We start from the raw sequence: 24,407 nt of genomic DNA on the forward strand, positions 1-24,407 counted from the left end.
TGATCATGTCTTTGTCAGTGGGCAAACGTACAAAATCAGCAGGGGATCAAATACTTTTTTCCCTCACTGTATAAGGATTCTACATGCAGTTTTCTACAAATACGGACATAAAAAAGCTTCCCAGCTAGCACATACATTCTGAGAACCATATGCTTCTTAGAGCTTGGTGAGAGCGTGGTTGTCCTATGGTTATTTTGCATACAACCTTCCCACAACTTTCTGGGAATGGTGCAGGATAGTTGCTTGGCTTTGGAAAATTCTCAGCACATTTAAGGAACTTGACAAAAAAAACATTATTTTCTTGGTATTTCATTACTTTATAATGTGTCCTAAAAGTTCAAACATGGTTACTTTTTATTTAAATGTTGGTAATGTTCTAGGAATGTTCTCCAAATGGTTTGACATTGGGAATGTTCTCAAATTGTTGCGAGAATGTTAAGAAACTTAAGAAACAACTTTCTTCTGTGGTAATTTCAGTACTTCAATATAACGTTTCCTACAGGTTTCCTCATGGTTCCATTTAAAGTAATGTTCTCAAATTGTTCAGAGAACGTTATGAAAACTTTACATAAAAACCACAAGAACATTCTAAGAATGTTATTTAAAAACATACATTCCGTTTTCAGGACGTGAAGAAAACGTCCCATAAAAACCACAAGAAAACGTTTGTAACGTTCAGAGATTAAAAAAGATTTACATTCCATCCTCAGCATCAACAAAACTCTCTCTATCCTCTATCTTGTTAAGTGTGTTCAGGTGTGTTGGCCGTGCCCACTAATTGGCCACACCTGATCTTAATGAGTGCTTGTTTTCTTTTAAATGGGGTCTGTTTGAATAAACTAAAATAAACAGCTTTGTATGCTTAAAAAGAAAACATGGCATGCTAGCTCCATCCTGGTGGCGCAGTGGACTAATTCTATTGATAAAGAACAGAAGATTATAGGTTTGAATCTCACTCATGGCGTGTCACAATAAAAAAGAAATGTGTTTGCAAGATTAATGCTTAAGGAAATTAATTTTCATGTGTCCTATCTGTGCTTGGATTTCAAAAAAGTTAACCCACAATAAGCTAGCAGTGTTATTAAGTCTTATTGAAACATTAAGTGAAAGCTTTAAGGAAGTTATTAAAAAACCTTCAAATAACCGATCATTTCCATTCTCAGAGCTTTAATAAAACCTCCCAGGAAAACTTTCAAGGAACCAGAGTAAAACATTCTCATAACCTCCTTTCAACTTAAAAATAAATGTTCTCAGAACGTTTACAAAATGTTCAGTTTCACCGGTGAGGAAACATATGGCTTAATTCCCACAACCAATGTGAAACCAAAAATATAAATTCCTACAACTTCCCAAGGCACCAAATGTGCTAGCTGGGTTAGCAGAGCTCCACGGGGCCATGCATCAGACAGAAACGTCTACAAGGCTCTGTGATAAATGCCACATCTCCAATTCTTCATTTGTATTTATGGTTAGAATATTTTAATATATTGACACTAGCACGTCTAATTTAGGCCAAGGCAGAGTTTCAGAGAAAGATTTAGGAGATGCGCTTCGGAGAGAACAGCAAGGCATTTCCTTTCAATGCTCAGAAACCATAACCAGGGCAGGACAAGGTGGCATAGAGAAACCTCTCAGTCAACGTTGAAGGAAAGAAAAGAAAACAACAACCATGCTTCATCTTTTTCTGAACATATAGATTGAGAGCCTAGCCTCCCCAAAAGTGTAGCATAGCCTTTCAAGTTAGAAGTGTATACCCCAAACCATGCAAGTGTGCACCCCAAGTCCTAAAAGTGCATAACTCAAACCCAGCAAATGTACACCAATATATGGCTGGGCAATATATTGTGAATACCCATATACAGGTATGGATCCACATTCCGGTATGGATTTTTACAATACCGTCTTTAAAGGTATTTTTATACAGTGCTAAATAACGTAAAAGTTCAACAAATTGGACTACTTCACTGTCAGTTTTGTCCTAGTTTGATTGCGAATAAAACCATCAGAATTTGTTGGCATTCTAGGGTCATGCACTACTCCTAAAACTTGTATTATTCAGAAACATAAAATACCATAAAATACCGCCATACCGTCAAAAATGAGAATAATATTGTGAAATGATATTTTGGCCATATCGCCCAGCCCCACACCAATAAGCCCAGCAAGAGTAGGCCTACATCCCAAGCATTGCAAGTTTAAGACCCAAACCCTGCAAGGGTATACCCCAAACCCTGCAAGTGTATACCCCAAACCCTGCAAGTGTATACCCCAAACCCTGCAAGTGTATACCCCAAACCCTGCAAGTGTATACCCCAAACACTGCAAGTGTGCACCTCATACCCTACAAGTAAATCTCAAGCCCTGCAGTGTATAGGCTATGCCCCAAGTCCTACAGTCTGTATATCCTACACCTGCAACTGTGTACACCTCAAGTCCTGGGCTCTGGCCTGCAACGCCTGTCCCTGCTGAGTGTCAACCAACCCTTGTCGAGACTTTAGTTATATTCCATCCAGAAACCACACTGTGGTCTCAGCAGTGGCTGATGTGCTGAAAAGTGGCGCTTGGTTGTCATGCAAAGCGCTCAGAGGTGCGATGGAAACTTTGCACAGAGAGAGGCCCCATATAGAGTCCAGGGCCTGAGAGCAGTGAACCGCGGGGCGTGCTTCAGTAGAAAAGCAGAGATACAGAGTTACACCCCGACCGTGTAGCTGTGGCAAAATACTAAAATAAGGAAGAGCATGGCCTCCAATAGTAGCTCCAGTAGCCTGTATCTTACAGCACATCGGTAACACTTTATTTAAGGGTCCCTAATAAACCATTTACAAGGCATTTAAAAACAGTTTGCTCACCATTTAAAAAAAATCATTACTCCCACATCTGTAAATGTTAGTAAGTTAGTTATTCACACACACACACATATATATATATATATATATATATATATATATATATATATATATATATATATATATATATATATATATAAAACCCCTTAAACATCCTGTGTTGTGTGCCTATTCTTTTACCAGGTACTGCAGGAATGTCTACCAATGGCATGCCCATCTTTTTGTGAGAAATGACACTGGTCACTCAAAACATTTATAAAGTACACATAAAGTACAAATAGCGCTCACTTAAGATTAGGGACTGTAAAAAAAAACGTATGTATACTTAGAATTACTAATGATTAATAAATGGTTTATAAATGTGGAAGCAATGATTAATAAATGCCTTATAAATGGTTTTATTACGAACCCTTAAAATAAAGTGTTACCAGCAACTCCTCTAACTCAGGCTGTACAATGGAGTCAATGACTGGTTAACACTTTGAATGTGTCCCAGAGAGTATCTGGGCATCTGACCCCCTTTGTTCGCAGCCTCTGTTACACCCAAGGGCTTGTTGCATATCATCCCATAGGTCGGTTGCGTATTGAACGCAAGTGGGTCAAACTAGTCAATACAGCATGGTTTTGGGACAATGTTCTCATGAACAATTTAGGACACGTCTCATACAACGTGTGTTTCGTACCTGTCATTCCTTCGTTTCCTGTGGGTTCCGAGCACTCCATTCCACTCTCTGAGTTCTTCTCTGTGGCCTCCTCTTCCTCTCCCTGTGTCTGCCCTGCCTCTTCTCCTCCCTCCTCCTCCTCTGCCCGTGGCCTCTCATCTGTCACAGCGCTGCTAACGTCTGTGAAGAGACCATCACCATCTTAGTCTTTAATACAGAGCCTAACACACATCTCAAACCGTATACTTTTTTTGGCCACCATTTTTCTTTTGTAAGTCAACTTATGACCATTGCACTATGTACAACATCTTTTTTGCAACAAGAAAGATTATTAGCCTACGGTATGGAATGTAAGTCTTATAGTGAAAGTTCTAAGTTGAAAAAAGCTGTCATACCCATCGTTTCATCTTGTGATGACTTGAGCTCTTGTTTTTCCTCTGTGTTCATCTTCAATGATTCTATGTGGAAATAAAACACAAAAGAGGCAGTGCGTCAATCAACCCATTACTGCAAAAGTTAACATTTACCTCAGAAAGTTCTAAATCAGTTCTAAATCAGTTATTATATGTGAAATAATAATAATTTAATTTAGCATATTCCCATGGAATTAGTGACTTTTCATGCAAGACTACTTGAACAGCAATATACTTTCACAAGCCATTAAGTAGGGCATACTCAATGCAATATGTACATCAATTCAAACATTTAAGTGAAAATAACGGTGAAAACTGCTAAATAAATGTGTGGTAAATTGTTCATGCATGGTCCATTGCTCAACCCTAGCAGTTCATTCAAACGAAGAAGAAAAAAATGACGTTCACTGAACATGCATTTCCTGCCAAGTTAATGCAAATAGAAAACTGTGAAAGAGACATCCAACTCCTACGGCAATTTAGCCATACTATTCTCCAGAATATTATTTTATTTTCAACAGAAAAGACACCTCGAAATTGAAGTAGTTAATTTATTTGACAAAATTAAGCCCTATTTCTTCCAGCACACTTACATCTGTTTTTGAGGATAAATTAAAGCTAATAGTTGATGCTTAAAATAATATAAAACTCTCTCATTATCACAAGACTTATAGAATTGTAGCTAAATGCACCTATTTTAATGTGAACTATTCTGTTTTTATACAGTAGGCCTATCTTCCTATTCACATTCCCTATTCCTATTAAAAATATGTTTAATTCAAGGAAGACAACAGCAGTTTTCATAATCTCTTTTTAAAATGTCTTACCTGTATGTATCTTCCACCTGATATTGAAGCGCTCATGTGCAGTTTTAAATTCGCCTGTCTCTCCCGCCGTTCAGATTCCCTTCTCCGCCACTGGAGAGGCTCGCGGTATGGAAATGCCAAAGTTGACTACGCTAAACTTTGGAGACCGTCTTAAAGGAACAGGGACTGATTTTTGCCATGACGAAGTGATGGAAATACTTTGTAATAGTATAGGAAGACGAGACTGAAGACATTTTAAGAATGGAGGTGAAGTGAAACTGTTGAAGTGGCAAATATGCATTATACATTTAACGCCTGGTTTTATCATTATGATATGAATAATTACGATCGATCAAAACAGGATATTACAGTAGATGTTCAACGACGGCTCCATATAAGATACAAGTAACCCTCCTTGTGGCCAAAGACTGCTACTGCCTCCTCTTTCCATTTAAAGTGTTTTTGTGAATGAATCCCTGCCAATAATTTAATAATTTGCCAGTAAGTCTATCCACTGATTGCATGAATAGACCATGACCAAACATGGTAATGCTTTCAGAAGAAACTTTTGTTTGGGTAATGGAAAATTATGCATTCAAGTGAAGTGCTGTGGTCGACCGGTTCAAACACAGCCTTTTGTTCTGTCTACCACAGGTAGCCTTTTGGTTATAACGGGATCGTTGCTTTATATTTTAAATTTTTAAATAGGCATATGGATTGTAATTATGGATAACCCACTGACAGCTCTGATACTAGTTGCTGGGTTTGACTGAATGATAGTCAGGTTTTCTATAGCCTGACTGTGTGTGAATATGTGCTTTTTAGAGTAGTGGCATTGGACATTTCAGACTAAAACAGAGCAGCAAAAAGTGCTTTACTGCAGCTAGGGACATGCGATCAGGTGTGTGTGTGTGTATTGTAGGACACTGACTAACAGAATCACAATCTTATCTGGAAATTTGCTGTAAGGGCTGATGCAGACCGCACATTACTGACTCACCCCCTTTCCCGGCCTCATTGCTAACTAACCACCAACTGACCCAGGCAGCACCCAATGTTGTATCCCTGTCTCTCAAACACATACACATCACACACACACACACACACACACACACACACAAACACGCACACGCACACGCACACACTCACACCTCATAAATGGCACACCACTTATCCAGCAGGTTGAGCTCACTACAGTTGGCCTTATTATTTCAGGAGAGATGGCAGACCAATAAACACCTCCACTGATGACACCTGTGGATTTCTCTACCGCTGTTACAGTACAGGCTTATTCACAATCCAGTTGGTGCAGATTTATGACTTGAACAAGATATTTGACATGCCAAAACTAAACAGTTGAAGAAAGGTTTTGTGGTACTATTTGTGTTCTAATATTGTACTAATTTCTTATTCATTACTTAACGGCCCCTATACCAAGAGACTTGGATAGGTATTACAAAAGGTATTACCAAAAATCAATAATGGGTAATGTGGGGATTTGTACTGAATATCAGTGAGGCCCACTACACCAGTAAAGAGGACTACTAATGTAGTCCAAAATGCAAAATACTTAGATTCACTGTGCGAGACTAGACGTTGATATCTTGCAGAACGCTGAGACATTTGTTGCATGCCCCTGTCGTTTTCTGCTCATTTATCAAGAGAGGGAAGGAAGGAATCTCATTGCTAACAACACGTAGCACCCACCTGAGTGGTACTACACTGCCTAGTGAGGTTTGGCCCACGGCCCATTGCCCAGCCTATGACAGCAGGCCACCAGCCTGAAGAATGAAAAAAAGAGTGAAGTAAAGCACACAAAGGCATTACAATACATGCTGGGTTACCATGGTAAAATACAAGCAGAGGAACATAAAAGAGAATTGGCGTCGTCCCAGCGCTCTGTAAGCCTTGGAACCAAATTGTTGTGAATGAGAAAGAGCCTGGACACACACATATACACACATATATACACACACATATACACACACAAAAGACACAGACACTAACACACACGTAGGTGACCTACTAATTTACATTCTCTAATTTACAAACACACACCCACAATCGAAACACTCCCAGCTAGCAGTGTAGTTCAAAGTTAGCTGGCGAAGCCCTCTGTGGGAGAGGGGAGGCTTTTTTAAGACCTGTGGGGGCAGGGCTACCACGTGGAGGGCACTGTCCATTTGCCTGTCCATTTGCCCTTTTATAGCTGCCCCGCACAGCTAGTTGGAGAGAGAGAGAGAGAGAGAGTTTATTTCACTTTTGTTTATTATCTATTTCACTTGCTTTGGCAATGTAAACATATCTTTCCCTTGCCAATAACGCCCCTTGAATTGAATTGAGAGAGAGAGAGAGAGTGACTAAAGGGCAGATTAAAAGGGAGGAAAAGAGGGATGCTGGTGCCACACACACACTGGCCACACTTACCAAGGCCATGTGCAGGAAAGGGACATGAGGTTGCCCATGCTTTGTTATTTCAACAATGCTTTGTCATTATCTGGAGGTGTATGTGTGTGTCTTTGTGAAAGAGAGTTTAAGATGGTATGGAAGTGATGTTTCTTTATACCCTTTCTGTGTATATGAATGCCTTTTTATTGCGAGTGAGAATAATAGCTTTCCAGATACGTTTTTCTCTCTGTGTGTGTTTGTGTGTCAGTGTACAAGTGCATGTTCATGCTAGTGTGTATTTAGAGAGAGAACGAGAGAGGGGGGGTAGTGAGAGAGAGAGAGAGAGAGAGAGAGAGAGAGAGAGAGAGAGAGAGAGAGAGAGAGAGAGAGCGAGAGGGGAGAGTAGAGGTTAGTGCTTCAAGGCAAGCTATTGTAATGATGTGAGTTAGCAAATTTTTGTGTACACAGTCATTGTGTTAGGGTGAAGGTGCTGCCAGCTCTTGAGTCTGTACGTGAGAGAGGAAAAGGCTTTAGTTACATATTTTGTCCCTGTGATTCTGTGTTATAAAGGGACAAAAAGTGAAATACTCATTGTGTGAATATTCAACACAGGGAAAGAGAGAGAGAAAAAGTGAGAGTGGATAGAGAGAGTGAAAGTGTGTGTGTGTGTGTATGTGTTAGGAAGAACGGGTGAGAGGGTGATTCAGCCCAGTCTTTCTTCCCTGCAATTCTGTGTGAGCATTCAAGATTGAGAGAGAAAAAGTGAGGGAGAGAGTATGTGTGTGTGTGTCTGTGTGTGAGAGCATGAGTGAGAGACAGCAAGAGAAAAAGAGAGAGTGAGGGAGAGAGAGAGAGAGAGAGAGAGAGAGAGAGAGTGAGAGCGCTTTAGCCTGGCATTTCTTCCCTGTGCCTTTCAGCTCCTCTCCCCCTGAAGAAGGAGGCGTGTCCATTGGCCAGCAGTATAAATTCCAAGAGGAACCACTTGTGTAGAGACATTCTCAGGAGCAACCCATTGCACTGCACACCAGTGGAAGAGGAAATTGCTACTCGACTTGAAAAACTTGTGTTTTGATGCCCCTTCCCTACACCTGGACATTGGCAAACATACTTTTTGTCTTTGCACTATAAGAGGCCTCATGGGCTCTGTGTGAATTCTACTTGAAGGGAGAAAGACTCACCTGAATAGACCAGTGGACATCCGTTGGTGCATTTGTTCTACTTCCCAACATATGAAAAACCACTTTGTGCGACTCAGACTTAAAGACTTTCGCCGCATGGGAGAGCAAGGACTAGATATTTAACATTCTTTGATCTACCTGCATTCTTTTTCCAACAAACATCCTAGGACTAGGAAATTCAGTGTAAGAAAAGACGAGGTTAAACAGCAGGGGCATTGTGTTCCAACTCCTGCCAAAAACCCCTGCCACCCGAAACACCAACCAGCAGGCAACATCAAAGACCAAACCCTCCACCCGACCTCCCTCCTCCTCCTTACCCTCCAAAACTAAAGCAGAGACCAAACAGTTGTGGGTGAGAGAGCAGAGAAACAGCAGGAATACTAACAAACGAACTGCGGGAAAGTGCAAGAGAAATCGAGGGCAAAGGTTTGAGATCACGCCTTCAGGACTGCCATGGTGCGAGGTGGCGGTGCGGCTATAGCGCCGCCCTGCTGGGGCCTGTGGGCGGTGGGCGCCCTTTCGCTGGCGACGCTGTGTCTGACAGAGGAGGCCATCCGCTGCCCCGTGTGCTCCGAGGAGCGGCTGGCCAGCTGCCAGCTGCCTGATGGCAGCTGTGAAGAGACGGTGAGGGAGACGGGCTGTGGCTGCTGCCCCACCTGCGCCCTAGCCAAGGGGGCGCACTGCGGCGTCTACTCGCCCCGCTGCGGCACGGGGCTCCGCTGCTACCCGCCGCGGAACGTGGAGAGGCCCCTCCACTCGCTCATGCATGGCCAAGGGGTGTGCACCAACGAGAGGGACGTGGAAGAGAACTCAGGTGAGACAAGAGGGAAGGAATGGTTGCGGGCTACCGGTATCTTTAACGTTTGTCCACTGATGTGGCTGTATGTGCAGGTGGCATCACTGTGGTCACCCTCCGTTTAAAATGGGTGCTGCATTATGTTATCCCACCTTCTATTCTTCAGTGGTTACTTCTGTTGTGGTCCGACACTCCATCTTGTATTTTAGGCTACTGTACTCAACATTCTTAGTGGCGCTCTGGCATGCCTACCCAGAATTAGGACATGTGTGTGTATGAGAACATCGCCACCTCAACAGTACCCTCAGTCGTTTTCCAGGTTAGTACTGTATATAATAGGATGTAACTGTAAATCAAGCCTGGCAGACTGGTTGGTATCTCTCTCACACTCTCTCTCCCTCTCTCTCCCTCTCTCATGTTGGATCATAGCCGGTCCGGTTGGACCATACGCAGTTAAGAGGGCCAGGCCAGGGTGCCGGGGCTGGGCCAGAGTGCTCTCTTCCTGCTCCATGCTCTTACCTGAGCTGGGGAGGGTGTGACAATGTGCTGCTTGTTTGCTCTAATCTCCGCTAAGCCTCGGCCCAGAGCACACACACCAGCTCGTCACGCACGGCCTGACGTGAGAGCTCACAGTCCCCCCGCTGTTTGGCGCCCGGCCGTACACAGTAAAAGGGCACCTTCTGCCTTAGACAGAGCAGAAAAGGTTTCGGTCAGAGAGAGATTCACTGTGGGGATAGTATGGCTGGGCGTGTGTGTGTATGGATGTATCCGTGCTCTGTGTGTGGGTTTGTATCTGTATGCATGTGTTTTTGCGTGTGTGTTCAGTGTGTATGTGTGTGTGTGTGTGTGTACGTACGTACACTATATATACAAAAGTATGTGGACACCCCTTCAAATTAGTTGATTCGGCTATTTCAGCCACACCCGTTGCTGACAGGTGTCTAAAATCGAGCACACCGCCATGCAATCTCCATAGACAAACATTGGCAGTAGAATGGCCTTACCGAAGAGCTCAATGACTTTCAACATGGCATCGCCATTGGATGCCACCTTTCCAACAAGTCAGTTTGTCAAATGTCTGCCCTGCTAGAGCTGCCCTGGTCAACTGTAAGAGATGTTATTGTGAAGTGGAAACGTCTAGGAGCAACAACGGCTCAGCTGCGAAGTGGTAGGCCACACAAGCTCACAGAATAGGACCGCCGATGCGTGTAGCGCGTAAAAATCTGTCCTGGGGTTGCAACACTCACTACCGAGTTCCAAACTGCCTCTGGAAGCAATGTCAGCACAAGAACTGTTCGTCGGGAGCTTCATGAAATGGGTTTCCATGGCCGAGCAGCCGCACACAAGCCTAAGACCACCATGCGCAATGCCAAGCGTCAGCTGGAGTGGTGTAAAGCTCGCCACCATTGGACTCTGGAGCAGTGGAAACGCATTCTCTGTAGTGATGAACATCTGACAGTCCGATGGACAAATCTGGGTTTGGCAGAAGCCAGGAGAACATTGCCTGCCCCAATGGATAGTCTAACTGTAAAGTTTGGTGGAGGAGGAATAATGGTCTGGGGCTGTTTTTTATGGTTCGGATTAGGCCCCTTAGTTCCAGTGAAGTGAAATCTTAACGCTACAGTATACAATGACATTCTAGACTATTCTGTGTTTCCAACTTTGTGGCAACAGTTTGGGGAAGGCCCTTTCCTGTTTCAGCATGACAATGCCCCCATGCACAAAGCGAGGTCCATTTGGAAATGGTTTGTCGAGATCGGTGTGGAAGAACTTGACTGGCCTGCACAGAGCCCTGACCTCAACCCCATCGAACACCTTTGGGATGAATTGGAACGCCGACTGCGAGCCAGGCCTAATCGCCAAACATTGGTGCCCGACCTCACTAATGCTCTTGTGGCTGAATGGAAGCAAGTCCCTGCAGCAATGTTCCAACCTCTAGTGGAAAGCCTTCCCAGAAGAGTGGAGACTGTTATAGCAGCAAAGGGGGGACCAACTCCATATTAATTCCCATGATTTTAGAATGAGATGTTCGACAAGCAGGTGTCCACATACTTTTGGTCATGTAGTGTCTGTGTGAGTGTGAACTGAATGTGAATGTGTGAGAACGCATTATATGTGTATTTGTATGTATTTGTGAGTGTATGCATGAGTGTATTGATGTAGCTGGTGGGTGTATGCACCAAATGTGTGAATGAATGTCCATCTCTGTGTGTCTCCTGTTATTGATCTCAGCATGTTTATACGTGGTCATGCGTGTGTATGTGTGTGTGTTTGTGTATGTGTATGTGTGTGTGTGTGTGGGTGTGTGGGTGTGTGTGTGTTTAACGAGAGGAGGTAATAAAAGCTGCCTGTCTGCCTGTATGAAATGACTCTGTAATGGAGTGCGGCCAGTCTCAGGCTATTAGATCTCTCTGCAATCAGTAATTCATTCTCACTCTCTTCATGGCCCCCATTCCTCCTCCTTCTCTTCACTGGCACTGCAGATGTCTGACTGACTGACTCCCCTTTTACTGGAGATGTCTTGTTCACTTCTCTCGGCAGACATCTTGATTCAACTCCTGTCTTTTTCCTCTTACGGTAGTCACATTCTTCTTCCTACTGCAGCAGCAGAGGTCTGGTTCCACTTTAACATCTAATACTATATGTCTTATCTGCTATTCCTGTTTCATCTTATTCTTCAGATGGCAGCAGACTCTTTTTTTGTTCTTCTGCAGTAGATGAAACTGTTCCTCCTCTTTTATTCTTCCTCTTCCCTTCCAAAGCAGGGGAAACTCATAGGCAGTTTTTCACGGTGGTGATTTCCATTATGCCAAATAAGTTTGGTAGCGATCGTAAAAGCGCACCGCGAATGAAGCAATTCTCTCATTTGTTCCAGATCTCATCCACACTGATTGTTCCAACATTGCTTCTTCCACCAGTAGCACTGCTGCCGGGACCTCCAAAGGTTATTGGTAATGGCAGTGAACTATCTCCCAGTGCCAAGCGGCACAGCAAGGCAAGACTTTGGACAGACTTGAACAGCCCTCAACTTCCAGGCTGCGTCTGCAATGACACCCTATTCTCAGGGCTCTGGTCAAAAGTAGTGCTCTACTTTAGGGAGAATAGGTTGCCATTTCAGATGCACTTCCAGAGACTCAAGTCTCCAGTCGTCTCTAGCACTGCTGCATCTGGTTCCCCCTGGGCCTGGGTGAGTTGCTGCTTCTCTCCCCCCCCTGCCTCGGAGCGCATCGCCCACCGTCCAGCTCCGCTAGGATGAGCTCATCGGCACGCTTGCTGCCAGAGCAGAAATGAGAGCCTTCTGCTCTCAGTGCGAGGCCAGCCTAGGTTAGGCCAGCACATTGCTTGACTAAACGGAATCAGAGAGAGGGGGAAAGCTGTTTAGTGCATGATAAAAGGTTGACTGTCTTGGTTTTGGCTTCGTACCGTCCTCTGCATTGCTTAATCTGGCTGAATGTCTTTCCCTGAACATTGTTTACTGAATGACTTCGCCATCCATGCCATTATGTTGTCCGTTTGAGGCGAGCAGCGCTGAAGCAGAAGTGGGCTAAAGTGTGAAGGTTAAGCGGTTTGGGAGTTCTGGTAAACTCTCTCAACAAACTATCTGGTGCATGGGGGGGGGGGTAAACCAAAGCTCAGCACTGGGATAGTGGGATTCCAGAACATTGAAAACAATACGTGTCAGCGATTGATGAAATGCTAAATGGTGTCGAAATGTTTGGACGTTTTGTTTTCAATGTTCTGGAATCCCACTATCTCAGTGTTGAGCTTTGGTTGACCCCCCCCGGGTCCTGTCATAAAGCAAAGTAGCCCTACTCAATAAGTCTTACATCAACACTTCAGTGCAACGCCTTTGAAACCCCATGCACCAGAGAGACAGGAAGAAAAGGGAAAGAGAGAGAGAACAGAGAGAGAGGAAGAGAGAGGTAGGAAGAGAAAAACTCAAGGCACAAGTATACGAGTTCCTTTGTGGCACATTTGCCAGGTTTATCCATTATTAAACCGAGGGGTACATCTCGTTGAGACGCTTCCCGCACTGCCCCAGACCTAGCAACAGTGAATGTGCCTGATAAAAATAGAAGAGGGTTTTTAAAAAAAAATTAACGGATTCCCAAAGAAAAGGACACCGTAGGGAGAAGTGTATGACTGATTCTGAATTAACAACACATGTACAGATGAAATACTACCATCATGCAGCAGTCCAAGAGACTGCAATGCTGCCTCATATCCCAATCAAACGGTCAATTCTCAGACAATATAACATTTCATAAGTTTTGTAAATAAAAAAAAAGGGCACCTTCTGCCTTAGACAGAGCAGAAAAGGTTTCGGTCAGAGAGAGATGCACTGTGGGGATAGTATGGCTGGGCGATGCACAGACCATTTAAATCTGATGAATACATGTCCAGATGCAATCTACTGTACACCTTCTGTCACTTTCCTTTGTGAAATACATATGGATACAATGTCCTGGATTGTCCTCTCAATTGAATCAAGTTGAAAGCTACAGTATTCGTCAACTCAATTTCCATAGCAACTGTAAGTACTGGAATACATTCTGCATATTATCATGTCCTGCAGGTCTAATGCAGTTCCTTAATACCAGATTCTTAGAAACGCTCTCTCAATCCTAATTCTTAGAAATCGTTATGTGGGCTTGGAATCCATTCAAACATTCCGACTGGGTCTCCCTTGGTGTCATATTCAAATGCTTCACTAACCTTTTAAACGTAGAAACGTATAGTATTGACAAGCAGATACAGATGTCAATGGAAAAGTCATTACTGTCATAAGGTGTTGCGAATGCCATTCATGCTGGTTTTAAGCTTACATACGTGTGTCTGATGTACTGTATGTAGAGTATCTGCATTTTAGGCTGGCCTATCGGTGGCACTTCTGGTCAACCATCTGTTCTTGTCAACCATCCACAACTCCTGTTCTTCTTATGATGTGAGGAATACACTTGTCTGTGTGCTCACTGGAATTTTGAAACTGATTAAATAATTTCTCTGTGGCCGATGAGGATCTGTTGGGAATAGGGCAAACCAATTGCAGATGTCCCTGATGACATGTTTTGGTCCTTATTATTTGTTTACTTTGAGTATTTATCCCATTCGCAGCAGAACTCAGTAAATGTGATTAGCTAATTGCTCCCTCCATGGAACAATGGATCTAGGACCCCCTCCTGGTGTTGGAGCTGTGGAGACAGAGATACACAAACAAACCAACTGATGCTGAGTAACAACACAGAGCGATGAAGAGCGCTCACTAGCTGGTCATAAAATTAAAATACGCCTAATCCTCGGAGCACAGTGAATTCAAAGTCCCTCATAAGCTGTGTGAGTTCATGTGTGAATGTATTAAACAGCAACCGCTCCCATCATGCTTTGTTTGGAAACATCCCATGCAAACACTGATATTACAAACATCTGGCAGGGGATTCAGCCAATGGTGCATTGTTTGAACAATCGTTCATTCATTTTGAATGAAGCCTGTGGATGTATGTATGCACAGTTTGCACACTAAACATGTAATTTATTAATTCAATGACTCACTTATCTAATGATCCAGAGACTAAAATATACTGCAATTAAAATGTGCTTAATCACTATGAACAATGTTACTATTGGCATGAGTAGTGTGTTGCTGTAATGTTTTTTGTTGTTTTATTTTCGTGCATGATCCAGTTTTTTGGGATATTCTTACTGTATATGAGCAAAAACAACCCAAACCTACCAGTAATTATGGTTCAGTTCTTATTTCATGGATAATTCATTTTGGCCCACTTTTGTGGGGTACCTACCTCTATTTATGGCTGCTACATGGTTTTAGCAGGAAGTCAAATGAAAGTTGAAGAAAGAAAGGGAAGGGAAGTTTTGAGCACAGCCCTTTTTATTGTAATAATGTCCACATGTATTATTTTACGGTATAGAAATATGTCACACAAAGCACTTTTCTATGGACCAATAAGCTTAAAATACCCTAAAAAAGTGTAGGGTAACACTTTAGTTAAACATATTGTACACATTCTTGCTAATGCCAGTTTACATAAAGAGCAATGAGTTGACATAGGATATGCAGTGGGAGACAAATTGTGTCAAACGTGCACTATTTACATTTAAGGGTGCCAAACGCCCATTGTCTCCTCACCCAGATTTCCACTGATGCAATGACGGCTGACGATAAGCATCTCGCTAGCTGACATACTATATAGTGTAACAAAGTCCAGCCTACGGAGCCAGACATGTCCCCCAGGACAGTGTTGAGACTAGTTCACATGCTCCATCCAGACTCCCAGTGACAGCTGCAACTGGAACATTGGAGTTCCATGCCACTCTCTGAACCTCTGTGGGCTGGGAGTGGGAACGCACCACCAACATTCCCTGACAAACACCTCATTGGAAGAAGGTTAAGTCAGAGCAAAGTACTGAAAAATGGTTTGTAACTCGGTCGATTGCAGACTAGTCTGCGCTAATTCAATATGATGGAAGATGACGATGGTTTGAGGGACCCAGATGCTCTTGAACACACATTAACTTTACATGAACCTCCCTGTTGACATGTTCATGGCCTTTGGATTTTAAACGCTGTCAAAACAGAGGGAAATGATAGAACCTTTATCAGAACAAATCGAGTCCTTCTTTATCTTGGCTATGCACCTGTGTCTGGGCTTGGATGCGAGTGCATACTGCACACTGTCCATACTTGTGTTCTTCATCATAACTCTAGCTGAAATGGTTGGCCCTGGCTTTTTTTCTGTTTATTTAACATTATGATTTTTTATTAAAAGAAGATTATACTTGGATTATTTTCCTGGAGTGCGTCCCCCCTTTCTATTCTTCATCATAGCAGCCTGCCTTGTGCCTTAGCCTGTCTGTGTTTGAAACTGAGATGTTGATACAGTCCTCCCGAAACCACACAATGAAGCAGCAGCTTCCTCTCCAGAGAAAAGCAGTGGCAGCAAACAGGACATGGCACCCCTGACCCACTTTTAAATAACTTTGTGCTTGTGTGAAATGGCACTCCAAATGAGCATGGATTCGGCAAACCGCTAAATGGCAAAAGAGGGAAAGAACAATTTACAGGGAGACGGGAAAACAGCTGAAGTCGTGCTGGGTCTGGCGGAAAGTGCTGATGAGTAAGGCCAACAAAAACATACAAACAGAGACACTTCCCCCCGGTCGGCAGAGCACAGCCTGTCAATCAACTTCAGAGCAACTCCCTCACCTCAACCTCATGTAGAGAGGTACGGTATAGAGATGTAAACCACTCGTCTCATGACTAAAATATGACTAGAATAGCTAAAGGCAAAACCCTTTACCCCAAGTCTGAAACAGGCAAAGGTCACCGTACCTCATGAGTAGGCTAGTCTATCCGTTGTTCAATAACAAAAATAACTTCACAACAAAACCTGTTGAAAGCTAATTGCCATTTCATCCTAATTACAGGGTGAATTCCCTTGGAAAACTGGAAAGGTCAGAGAGAGCAATGCCTTCACATTGCATAAGATCGGACTATGAGAGAAAGTAGGCTCCCAAAAGCAACGCTGACATGAGATGCCGTTCGTGCTTTGATCTTTCCAGTGATCTGACAGACAAAGCTCACGGCAGCACTAAAGCTCAGGCTCTGGGTGCTATGGTTGCAGTGCCAACCCATGAAATGCCACAGGTCACAACCAGAACAGCAAAGAACAGTTGGTGGGGGAATAACTTGTTTGGGTTACCAACCTACCCTGCACAGGCCACAGGTGAACAGCCAAGCCAGAACAAAACAGCTGTAAAGCCCTCCACACTCCATACGTTTGCCCACCGGCACCTCATGACACTGCAAATTACCCTCTTACAATCTCCATCTGGCACAGTGAGGGTTTATTCTGCTGTAGGGGAGGGGCACTTTCCTGAGGAAACAGCTGGCTGCCTGCAGGGCCAAAGAACTGGAGGATTATTGTAAGGTAAATGGCCACAATGGGTGGGCAGGCAGTGAGGAGAGAGGGGATGCTAATTTAAAATGCATCAATAGCTCTCCTTGGCAGAAGTATGGTGCCAGTGGTTAAACGAAGACCAAGAGAGCTGAGGTCCAAATTGGGTCAGATCAGTGATATACTGTAAATGACGTACATTATATTATACATTTTCATGCAATCAACAAATTGCATAAAGCCTCTGAGAGGTGGTGTAATTGACAGAGAATCTTGTCAAAAATGGCATGGTCTATTGTTTTAACTCTTGAGTTGCGACTTTGTACGGGTTGGGATTGCGATTCTTACATGTGTTGTGTAGGTTGTAGCTCTAGAGGTTTCCCTTGTAAAAGAGGTCTATTGACATTGATGGGACTTGCAGGATAAATAAAGGTTTAAGTAAAATGTCTGTGACTTGTAGTGTTGTGACTCAATGTTAACTCTTGTGTCCCACAGCGATGGAGAGACAGGATGAGATCATCCCTGAGCACCCCAATAACAGCAACATCCGCTGCAGTCCCCAGGACAAGCGCTGCATCCAGAAGACCCTGGCCCGCCACCCCGCCAAATCCACCAATCAGAGAAGCAACAACGCCAGGGAGGACCCAAAGGCTGCCCTGGTGAGAGCACCAACCACCGTTCACCTCAGTATAAGAAAATATTACACATAAAGATTACGTATAGGAAAATATTACATACGCACATTTAAAGTCTTTGAGCAGGTGCGGGATATTTTAAAAAATGTCACCCCATAACTTTCAACTAGAGTCTAGTTGAGTCTAGTTACTAGACCAACACAGGTCTAACAGTTTTAAAACTCATTCTACCTGTCTTTCTCAGGCTCCATGTCGTGCTGAGCTGCAGAGAGCGCTGGACAGACTGGTGTCCAATACTCGCACTCACGAGGATCTCTACAGCATCCCCATACCCAACTGTGACAAGAACGGAGACTTCCATGCCAAGCAGGTTTGTCGACTGACAAGCAATCATTATCACACTGTTATCTATATTATGCACTATTCAGGAAGTAATCCTTGACGTACTCTGAAATGGCAGTTTATTTATTCCCTATATAGTGCACTACTTTTAACCAGAGCCCTATTGGGCACTACCAAAAAAGTAGACCACTATAAGGAATATTGTGCCGTTTTGGATGCAGACATTTATCCAGGTAGTCTGTGGAGAAGGTCTTTAGCAAGGGAGACCCGATCGTCTATCATTCACTCTGTCTGGTATCAGACAGGCACATACGAACACACTTGTTTTACTGCGCAAACAATCCCGTCTAACTTCGTCACGGCTCTATTAGCCAAAACACAAAATGTGCGTGTAACAGCATTGTTTTATGTGAGCATTTTCTCCTGCCAAGACTCCACATCTTCAGGCAAGCAAAGTGATTTATCAAAGGAAAATCGAGCTGAACCGTGTACGTACAACACAACACAGTGGTTAACCTAAAAGGTTTGACAGTAATCGCTTCATTGCTGTGATGGATGTCATTAGCTTTTCGAATCCATTATTTCTTGCTATGTCTGAAATGGGCAACTTTGTAGATAAGACTGGGAAGAATCTTAGAACATGGAGTCAGATAAGGCTTGTTGCTCTGTAGAACTGAATACGCTACAAAGGCAGATAAGGCAGATAAGGCTTGTTGCTCTGTAGAGCTGAATACGCTACAAAGCAACAGGCGTAGCAAAGTCAGTCAGTGATGAAAGGCTTACCCTGCCAAGGGCATCGGAGTCTGGGGTTAGGCTCGATTGTGTAACTCAGTTAAAGTACCCTTGTCTGCTCTTTATAGTGTGTCAAAGGATTCTGTTTACTGTTGAACTATAATTGCACTATGGTAGAACTCTATGGCACCCTTTGTGAGCATAACTAAGGTTATGAGAGGTCATCTGGCATCTTTTCATTGCACAGGAGGAATCTCAATAGGAAAGTTGAGCCAGGCTGATGGGTTGTTTCAAAACCACCCCAGGCAATGTAGAGATACTAATCATTCAGTGGTTGTGAGTCATACAACTTGCGGTTTCTATTAAATTGATCCATGTTCACACTGGTGAGATTGAGGGGCTTGAGGAAAAGTTAATAACTAAGGGAACAATGTCGAATATAACAGTGGTTTGAATTTTAAGGTACCTCAGGTTTGAATTTGAAGGTACCTTAAAGATGGAATCCGCAGTAGGGGGCAACATCGCAACTGGCCACCCCAACACCGTTGTTATTGTTTTAGTTTTCGTTTCTGAGCTGAGGAGCGTCGTGCAGCATGGGAAAAAAATAATTGCAGTACATATTGCGCTCTTCTATCGCGCGTGCAATGATGTCCGAGGGGGACAAAAAGTGTTTGTTTTTTGCAGGACCTAAGTGCTATAACAAACTGCATACCTTATGCCAGAGTCCCCGCGGTTTTTCTGAGCGAAGTTTTCTGAGCCAAAAATATATATTTAGTTGTTAGACATAAAATACTATAAAGTCACCAGGAAATCACCTCAAATTGATTTTAATTCCCAAGTATTCCCATGCATAAATAGAGAGGCATATGTGATCGTATCGCAATGTAATCAAGGTTTGAAATGATTCTGTTTTTGTCAAAAACTATATCTGTTTGGGATTCTTGCACCCAATTTGCAGTGTACAAATTATTTATAACTATGACCAATTGGCCCAAGGCTGAATGTATTTGGGGACCCCTGCCTTATGCCATCTATCTATATATTATCCCTACAGTAACAACTAAGTGTTCTTACTTCCTATCATGCAACAAGTGCCATTTGGCTTCTGAGTGATACCTGTCTTGTTTCTTGTGTCTACAGTGCCAGCCAGCGCGTGACGGGCAGCGGGGAAAGTGCTGGTGTGTAGACCAGAAGACGGGCATGAGGCTGCCGGGGCCCCTGGAGCTGCGGGGGGAACTGGACTGCCACCAGCTAATGACTGCAACCATGAGAGAGTGAGGAGGGGACCGGCGGGGCTCCCGGGGGGGGGCAGGGCTTAGGGCCAGCCAAATTCTACTTGTGCTGATTAGTTACAACTATGGAAGGAAAGGACTTAACCCTAAAGCCTCACTTCACCTGAGGCCAACGGTACTTGTTGAATATGAAAAAGATGAAAGGAAACCATAGAATTTTGTTATTTTACTATTGTTTGTTACCGTGTGTGAGTCTGTATGCATCTTTTTGAGCACGTGTGTGTTTTGATTCTGTGAAGTTAGGCCTGCCTCTTGCTTTAAATAACAGGTGGCAAACAACAGGCCCCCTGTTAACATTCTTCTCAAAACAGGACAACATTGGTTTTGTTTAGTCTAGTTGAACTCTGATTTCCATCTCTTAGCATCTTTGAAACAAAAAACATAAAAACTTTATGCATGAGTTAAGTGTCCTAATATGGCTCACCATCGACCATTTAGCAGCAGCTGTAGAAGATAATGAATATTGGGAGTGAGAGAGAAAGAGACAGAGAGAGAGAGAGCGAGAGAGAGACAGAGAGAGAGGGAGAGAGAGAGAGAAAGCAACCAGAGTCCCTGCTTTGAATTACCAATTGATGATAAGCCGCAGCTTTTCACAACATTTGGAGACATGAAGTGAAAAGAGAGATTACTTTTGAAAGAATAAACTGTACCTCTGAGAGGAGCCGAGAATAGATGTGCTTTATCGCTATCCCCCCCTTCTCTCCCTCCTCTTCGCATCGCCCCTTCTCTTTGACTGGGAGCTCTCTCTCTGGCTTATTTGTCCAGGGGGACTGGCAGCATAGCTGGGCTCAGAACTCTGTACACTGCTGATAGGATAATCTTGTTTCTCCAGCTGGGGCTGAAGTGCTAAGACGCCAGTGCTGCTGCTCTCATGTTTGTATGAATATGCTTCTATATACAGGATTTCTTTCCAACCAAGAGACTGCTTGTTGGCAGTATTGTGGAGTTTATAGTGGTGCTATACACTCATTGTGCCAAAAAAACCAACTGTTCTTTTCTGTGCTTTTTGGGGCATTGTTTTTAGAAGGAGACAGAGATACACACTCCCAGATGAGGTGGACAATCTTAGAATGGCCTAAATGTGTGACTGACCACAAATACTGTCTAGTGGCAAAATATCTCCACGTTTTTACTACATTGATGAAATAAAACATACAAGTAAATGCACAGATATCAGTGGGAGCATTACTATAGTTAACTGCCTGACTGTTTTATGGACTAATGTAGTGACTTTGCATGCATAGTAGCATGTGTGGGTAGTGAAAACTTCTTATGGATATAAGAGAAGAGGACTTAGTGACTGCATGATGAAAAAACACGCTCTAGACAGCCTCTGTAATTGCTAGCTAGCTGAAATGTTCTGAGAAACGTCAGATGTCTATATAATAACATTAGAAACCTCACCGAGAGATAGCATCCTGGTCATATATGGACTCCAGTATCAATAAGTGAACACCCTTGACCTTTACTCTGGCAGAGCCAGTTATCAGGTTTGACATCATCGATGAAGCAGTATATGAGCCAAGGAATCATTGATTTGTATTATTATGTTGACAAACTTACTGGTGCATCATGCTCTACCTACCTTGCCAATCATACCTTCCACATAAACTACATGGACAAGACTGTTAACATCCCTACAGCGATTTGATTGTACTGTATTGCAAATGGGAGGAAAATATCATAATTGGTTCCCTGGGGCTATGATCTATGATCTGATTGGTTGATTGACTGACTCAGGCTAAAGCTGTGGATCACAGGGAGTACAGGAGAGAAGACGACCCTTGAATACATGACAGTCTGATCAGTGAGTTCAGCGAGGTCGGTCGTTTGTCATTTCTAGAAATGGATAGTGCACGTAATCCTCCCCTGAGAGAGTTGGGTTACTAATTGACTCCAGGAAGGATTCATCTCGCCTGGACGTTCATTAGTAGTGTTAATAATACACAGGCACAGTGAGCTTCATGTAGAGCGAGGCGAGGGGACAGGGCCGAGGGGGTAAACCAGACGGACGTGGGGAGCTGAAAGAACAGTGCCGGACAGGACAGGTTGTCTGAAAACGGACTCCTACAAATGATAGGCAGCTCTTTTTGTCAGCTGAGATGTGAGTGGATAGACTAGAGGCAGAGGAAATAGAGACACCGTGTGATAGAGAGCTAGAGAGTCCCAGCTAAATTTGTATTGCACTGATTTACTCTCACAAAGCCACATTGTGTCCGTAAACTTTTACCATTCACTCTTTCTCTCACATACCCCTCCGGGTTCGACAGAGGAGCCTAGAAATCATTCAAGGGCTTTCCTCTGGCTGTTATCAAGAGCAGCAGAACACATTGCTAGTCCAACTAAGCCCCACATAGCAATGCCCTTCATCATGGTCGTGCTGTCATTGCTGCCATGGGTAGTAAATGTTGGGACAGAAACATCTCATTTCATTAGGCAACATTGAACATTCACACCTCCCAGCCTGGGGACCAAGTAGATAGAACACCATCTGTGCTACATTGCCGTTGAGAATCACGATATCAAAGACATTTGGGTCGATGTGTGACATGACCTGACATGACATGAGCCGGTCCAAAGATAATTATTGCGGACTTAGCCAACTGTATTGTATATGTAACTTGCTTCCTTGTAAAAAAATATATAATAAAAAACTGCCAAAGTTATCCAAAGGATTTATGGGGATACTTTATGGTAATACTGCTGCAGTTTACCTAGTAGTCCCTCAGTCAATGACTTATCTTCTGAACTAATTACTAACCTGTAGAGATTTACTTAGCCTACATATGGTAAACTTTGACGAAAGCTTTGACCAACAAACAAACATCCCCAGTGGGCTGGTTGAACCGACATCCAGTTTTGCCTGCTGCTGGGTCATTAACCTTGAAACTGAGCCTTTATAGTTAATATGAGCTTTTTCTCAATTGACAAGTCCCTAAAACATATTTTTGGCTCTCTGAGGCTATTCAATGAAACAGGATGCTCTTACTTTCCACCACATTCCAACATGACATCCCCTATTCCCATAGAATACCTAAGAGCAGTTCTACCCCAGCAGCCCCCAATGAAAAGCCCATCTTACAAAAGCTGGTCATATTTTAATTGTCATTGTAAAAATTCCTTGTTCTAAACCGTAATTACACATATCTTCAACAAAGCTACTGATGTCATTCCCAACTAGAAAGACATAGGAAATGGTATTAAGGAAGAAGGATATACTGCAGCTGATAAGTTGATTGTATTCCAAACACAATGAAGTGACATGAAGAAAGAAAGATATCTCCAAAGAAGTTACGAGCAAGAGTATTTTGAGGTATGAAACCCCAAAAAACTATAGGGGTGCTTTGTGTACATTAAATGTTGATATTCACTTGTCATGTACTGTATGAGAAAACACCATACATAAGTCTAAGGCCTTATCTGAGGCATAGTACATTCCATTTCAGTGCTACTGTAGATATTACCTCTAAGTAAAGTAGTGCTATGTTTCAAGTGAATGGTCCTGGTTTTCCTTTTGGATCCAAGACCTTCAGTGTTTTACCTATATTAAACTGTGTATACTTACGCTATATTACTTGATCTCTAACTTTTGCTCTACTGTACTTGTATTTCTGAGGGATATTCCTGTTTGCCTTGGACTTTACCTGTTAATTCTACTGTAAAAAGATTCAAAGTAACGTTTGCATGTGTAGCCTAACTATATACTGGGTTTAAACATGTCAAGATCTTGTGTGTGTGGTCCAGAACAGGGCCATGCTTTAAATACATTGAAGAAAATGCAGCAAGAATTTGTGCTTGTCATGGAATAATGATTTGGTTACCTTAGAAATGTTTACTCTATGAGAGAATTGTATACATTGTATTAGATCTAATGAAATTATAAACGTGTAGCATCTCATCTCCGCTTGATTCTTTTCCCGTCTAAACGGCTGCATGGCATGTAGTTAAATTGTTAATGTATGTTAGATCATGTACCAAAATATTCCACCACACAGTAGATACTGAGTTCAGGGAAAGTGCATACAGTGCTGAGTGTAGGCCATACTGATTGCACAAGAACTGAGGGTGCACTTCTAAATGGGTTGTTTCAGTCATTATGTCTGGACCATCAAAGGCAAAGAAAAACATAATCTCATTACCACCACACAATCATAGCTACATTTCAACAGGTCAACCAACCGGGTCAGAAAGGCTGAAGTTTCTGTCAACTGAAAATCTGAAAAATCTCAAGAATGTATTTTTCCGGATGTAACTTTTGAAGACTTGTTAACAGAAATATATTTTCTAACTCCACTTAAATATACACGTCGTTAACAGTAATACTCAAGGCATGTCCAACGAATACCTCAGGGATGATACATCATAACAATGTGACTGCCACCGCTTCTAAAAATACCAGCACGG

The 24,407-nt window shown here is 42.9% G+C and overlaps 1 protein-coding gene and 1 long non-coding RNA gene across 2 annotated transcripts; one reads left to right on the forward strand and one right to left on the reverse strand.

Annotated features, from left to right (window-relative positions):
- Positions 1-3,535: 3,535 nt before the first annotated feature.
- On the reverse strand, positions 3,536-5,013 carry LOC123482787. Its single transcript, XR_006657929.1, has 3 exons — positions 4,749-5,013; positions 3,904-3,966; positions 3,536-3,688 (listed from the first exon to the last, which is right to left on the reverse strand). It is a non-coding gene; the product is annotated as an uncharacterized LOC123482787 (long non-coding RNA).
- A 3,106-nt stretch (positions 5,014-8,119) lies between these two features.
- On the forward strand, positions 8,120-23,901 carry LOC121533989 (insulin-like growth factor-binding protein 4). The gene is made up of 4 exons (XM_041840393.2): positions 8,120-9,107; positions 17,498-17,661; positions 17,882-18,007; positions 19,852-23,901. The coding sequence occupies exons 1-4, from the start codon at positions 8,747-8,749 to the stop codon at positions 19,987-19,989; spliced, it is 789 nt and encodes a 262-aa protein (XP_041696327.1). The 5' UTR covers positions 8,120-8,746; the 3' UTR covers positions 19,990-23,901.
- Positions 23,902-24,407: the final 506 nt, after the last annotated feature.

The sequence above is a fragment of the Coregonus clupeaformis genome, chromosome 38 (assembly GCF_020615455.1).
Source record: "Coregonus clupeaformis isolate EN_2021a chromosome 38, ASM2061545v1, whole genome shotgun sequence".
NCBI classification, from domain to species: domain Eukaryota; kingdom Metazoa; phylum Chordata; class Actinopteri; order Salmoniformes; family Salmonidae; genus Coregonus; species Coregonus clupeaformis.

Excerpts from the sequence above, each read along its gene's own strand:
- LOC121533989 (XM_041840393.2), top strand. The coding sequence starts at position 8,747 with ATGGTGCGAGGTGGCGGTGCGGCTATAGCGCCGCCCTGCTGGGGCCTG. Across the intron at positions 9,108-17,497 it reads GGACGTGGAAGAGAACTCAG|CGATGGAGAGACAGGATGAG; the intron begins GTGAGACAAGAG and ends TGTGTCCCACAG. Across the intron at positions 18,008-19,851 it reads GAGACTTCCATGCCAAGCAG|TGCCAGCCAGCGCGTGACGG; the intron begins GTTTGTCGACTG and ends TTGTGTCTACAG.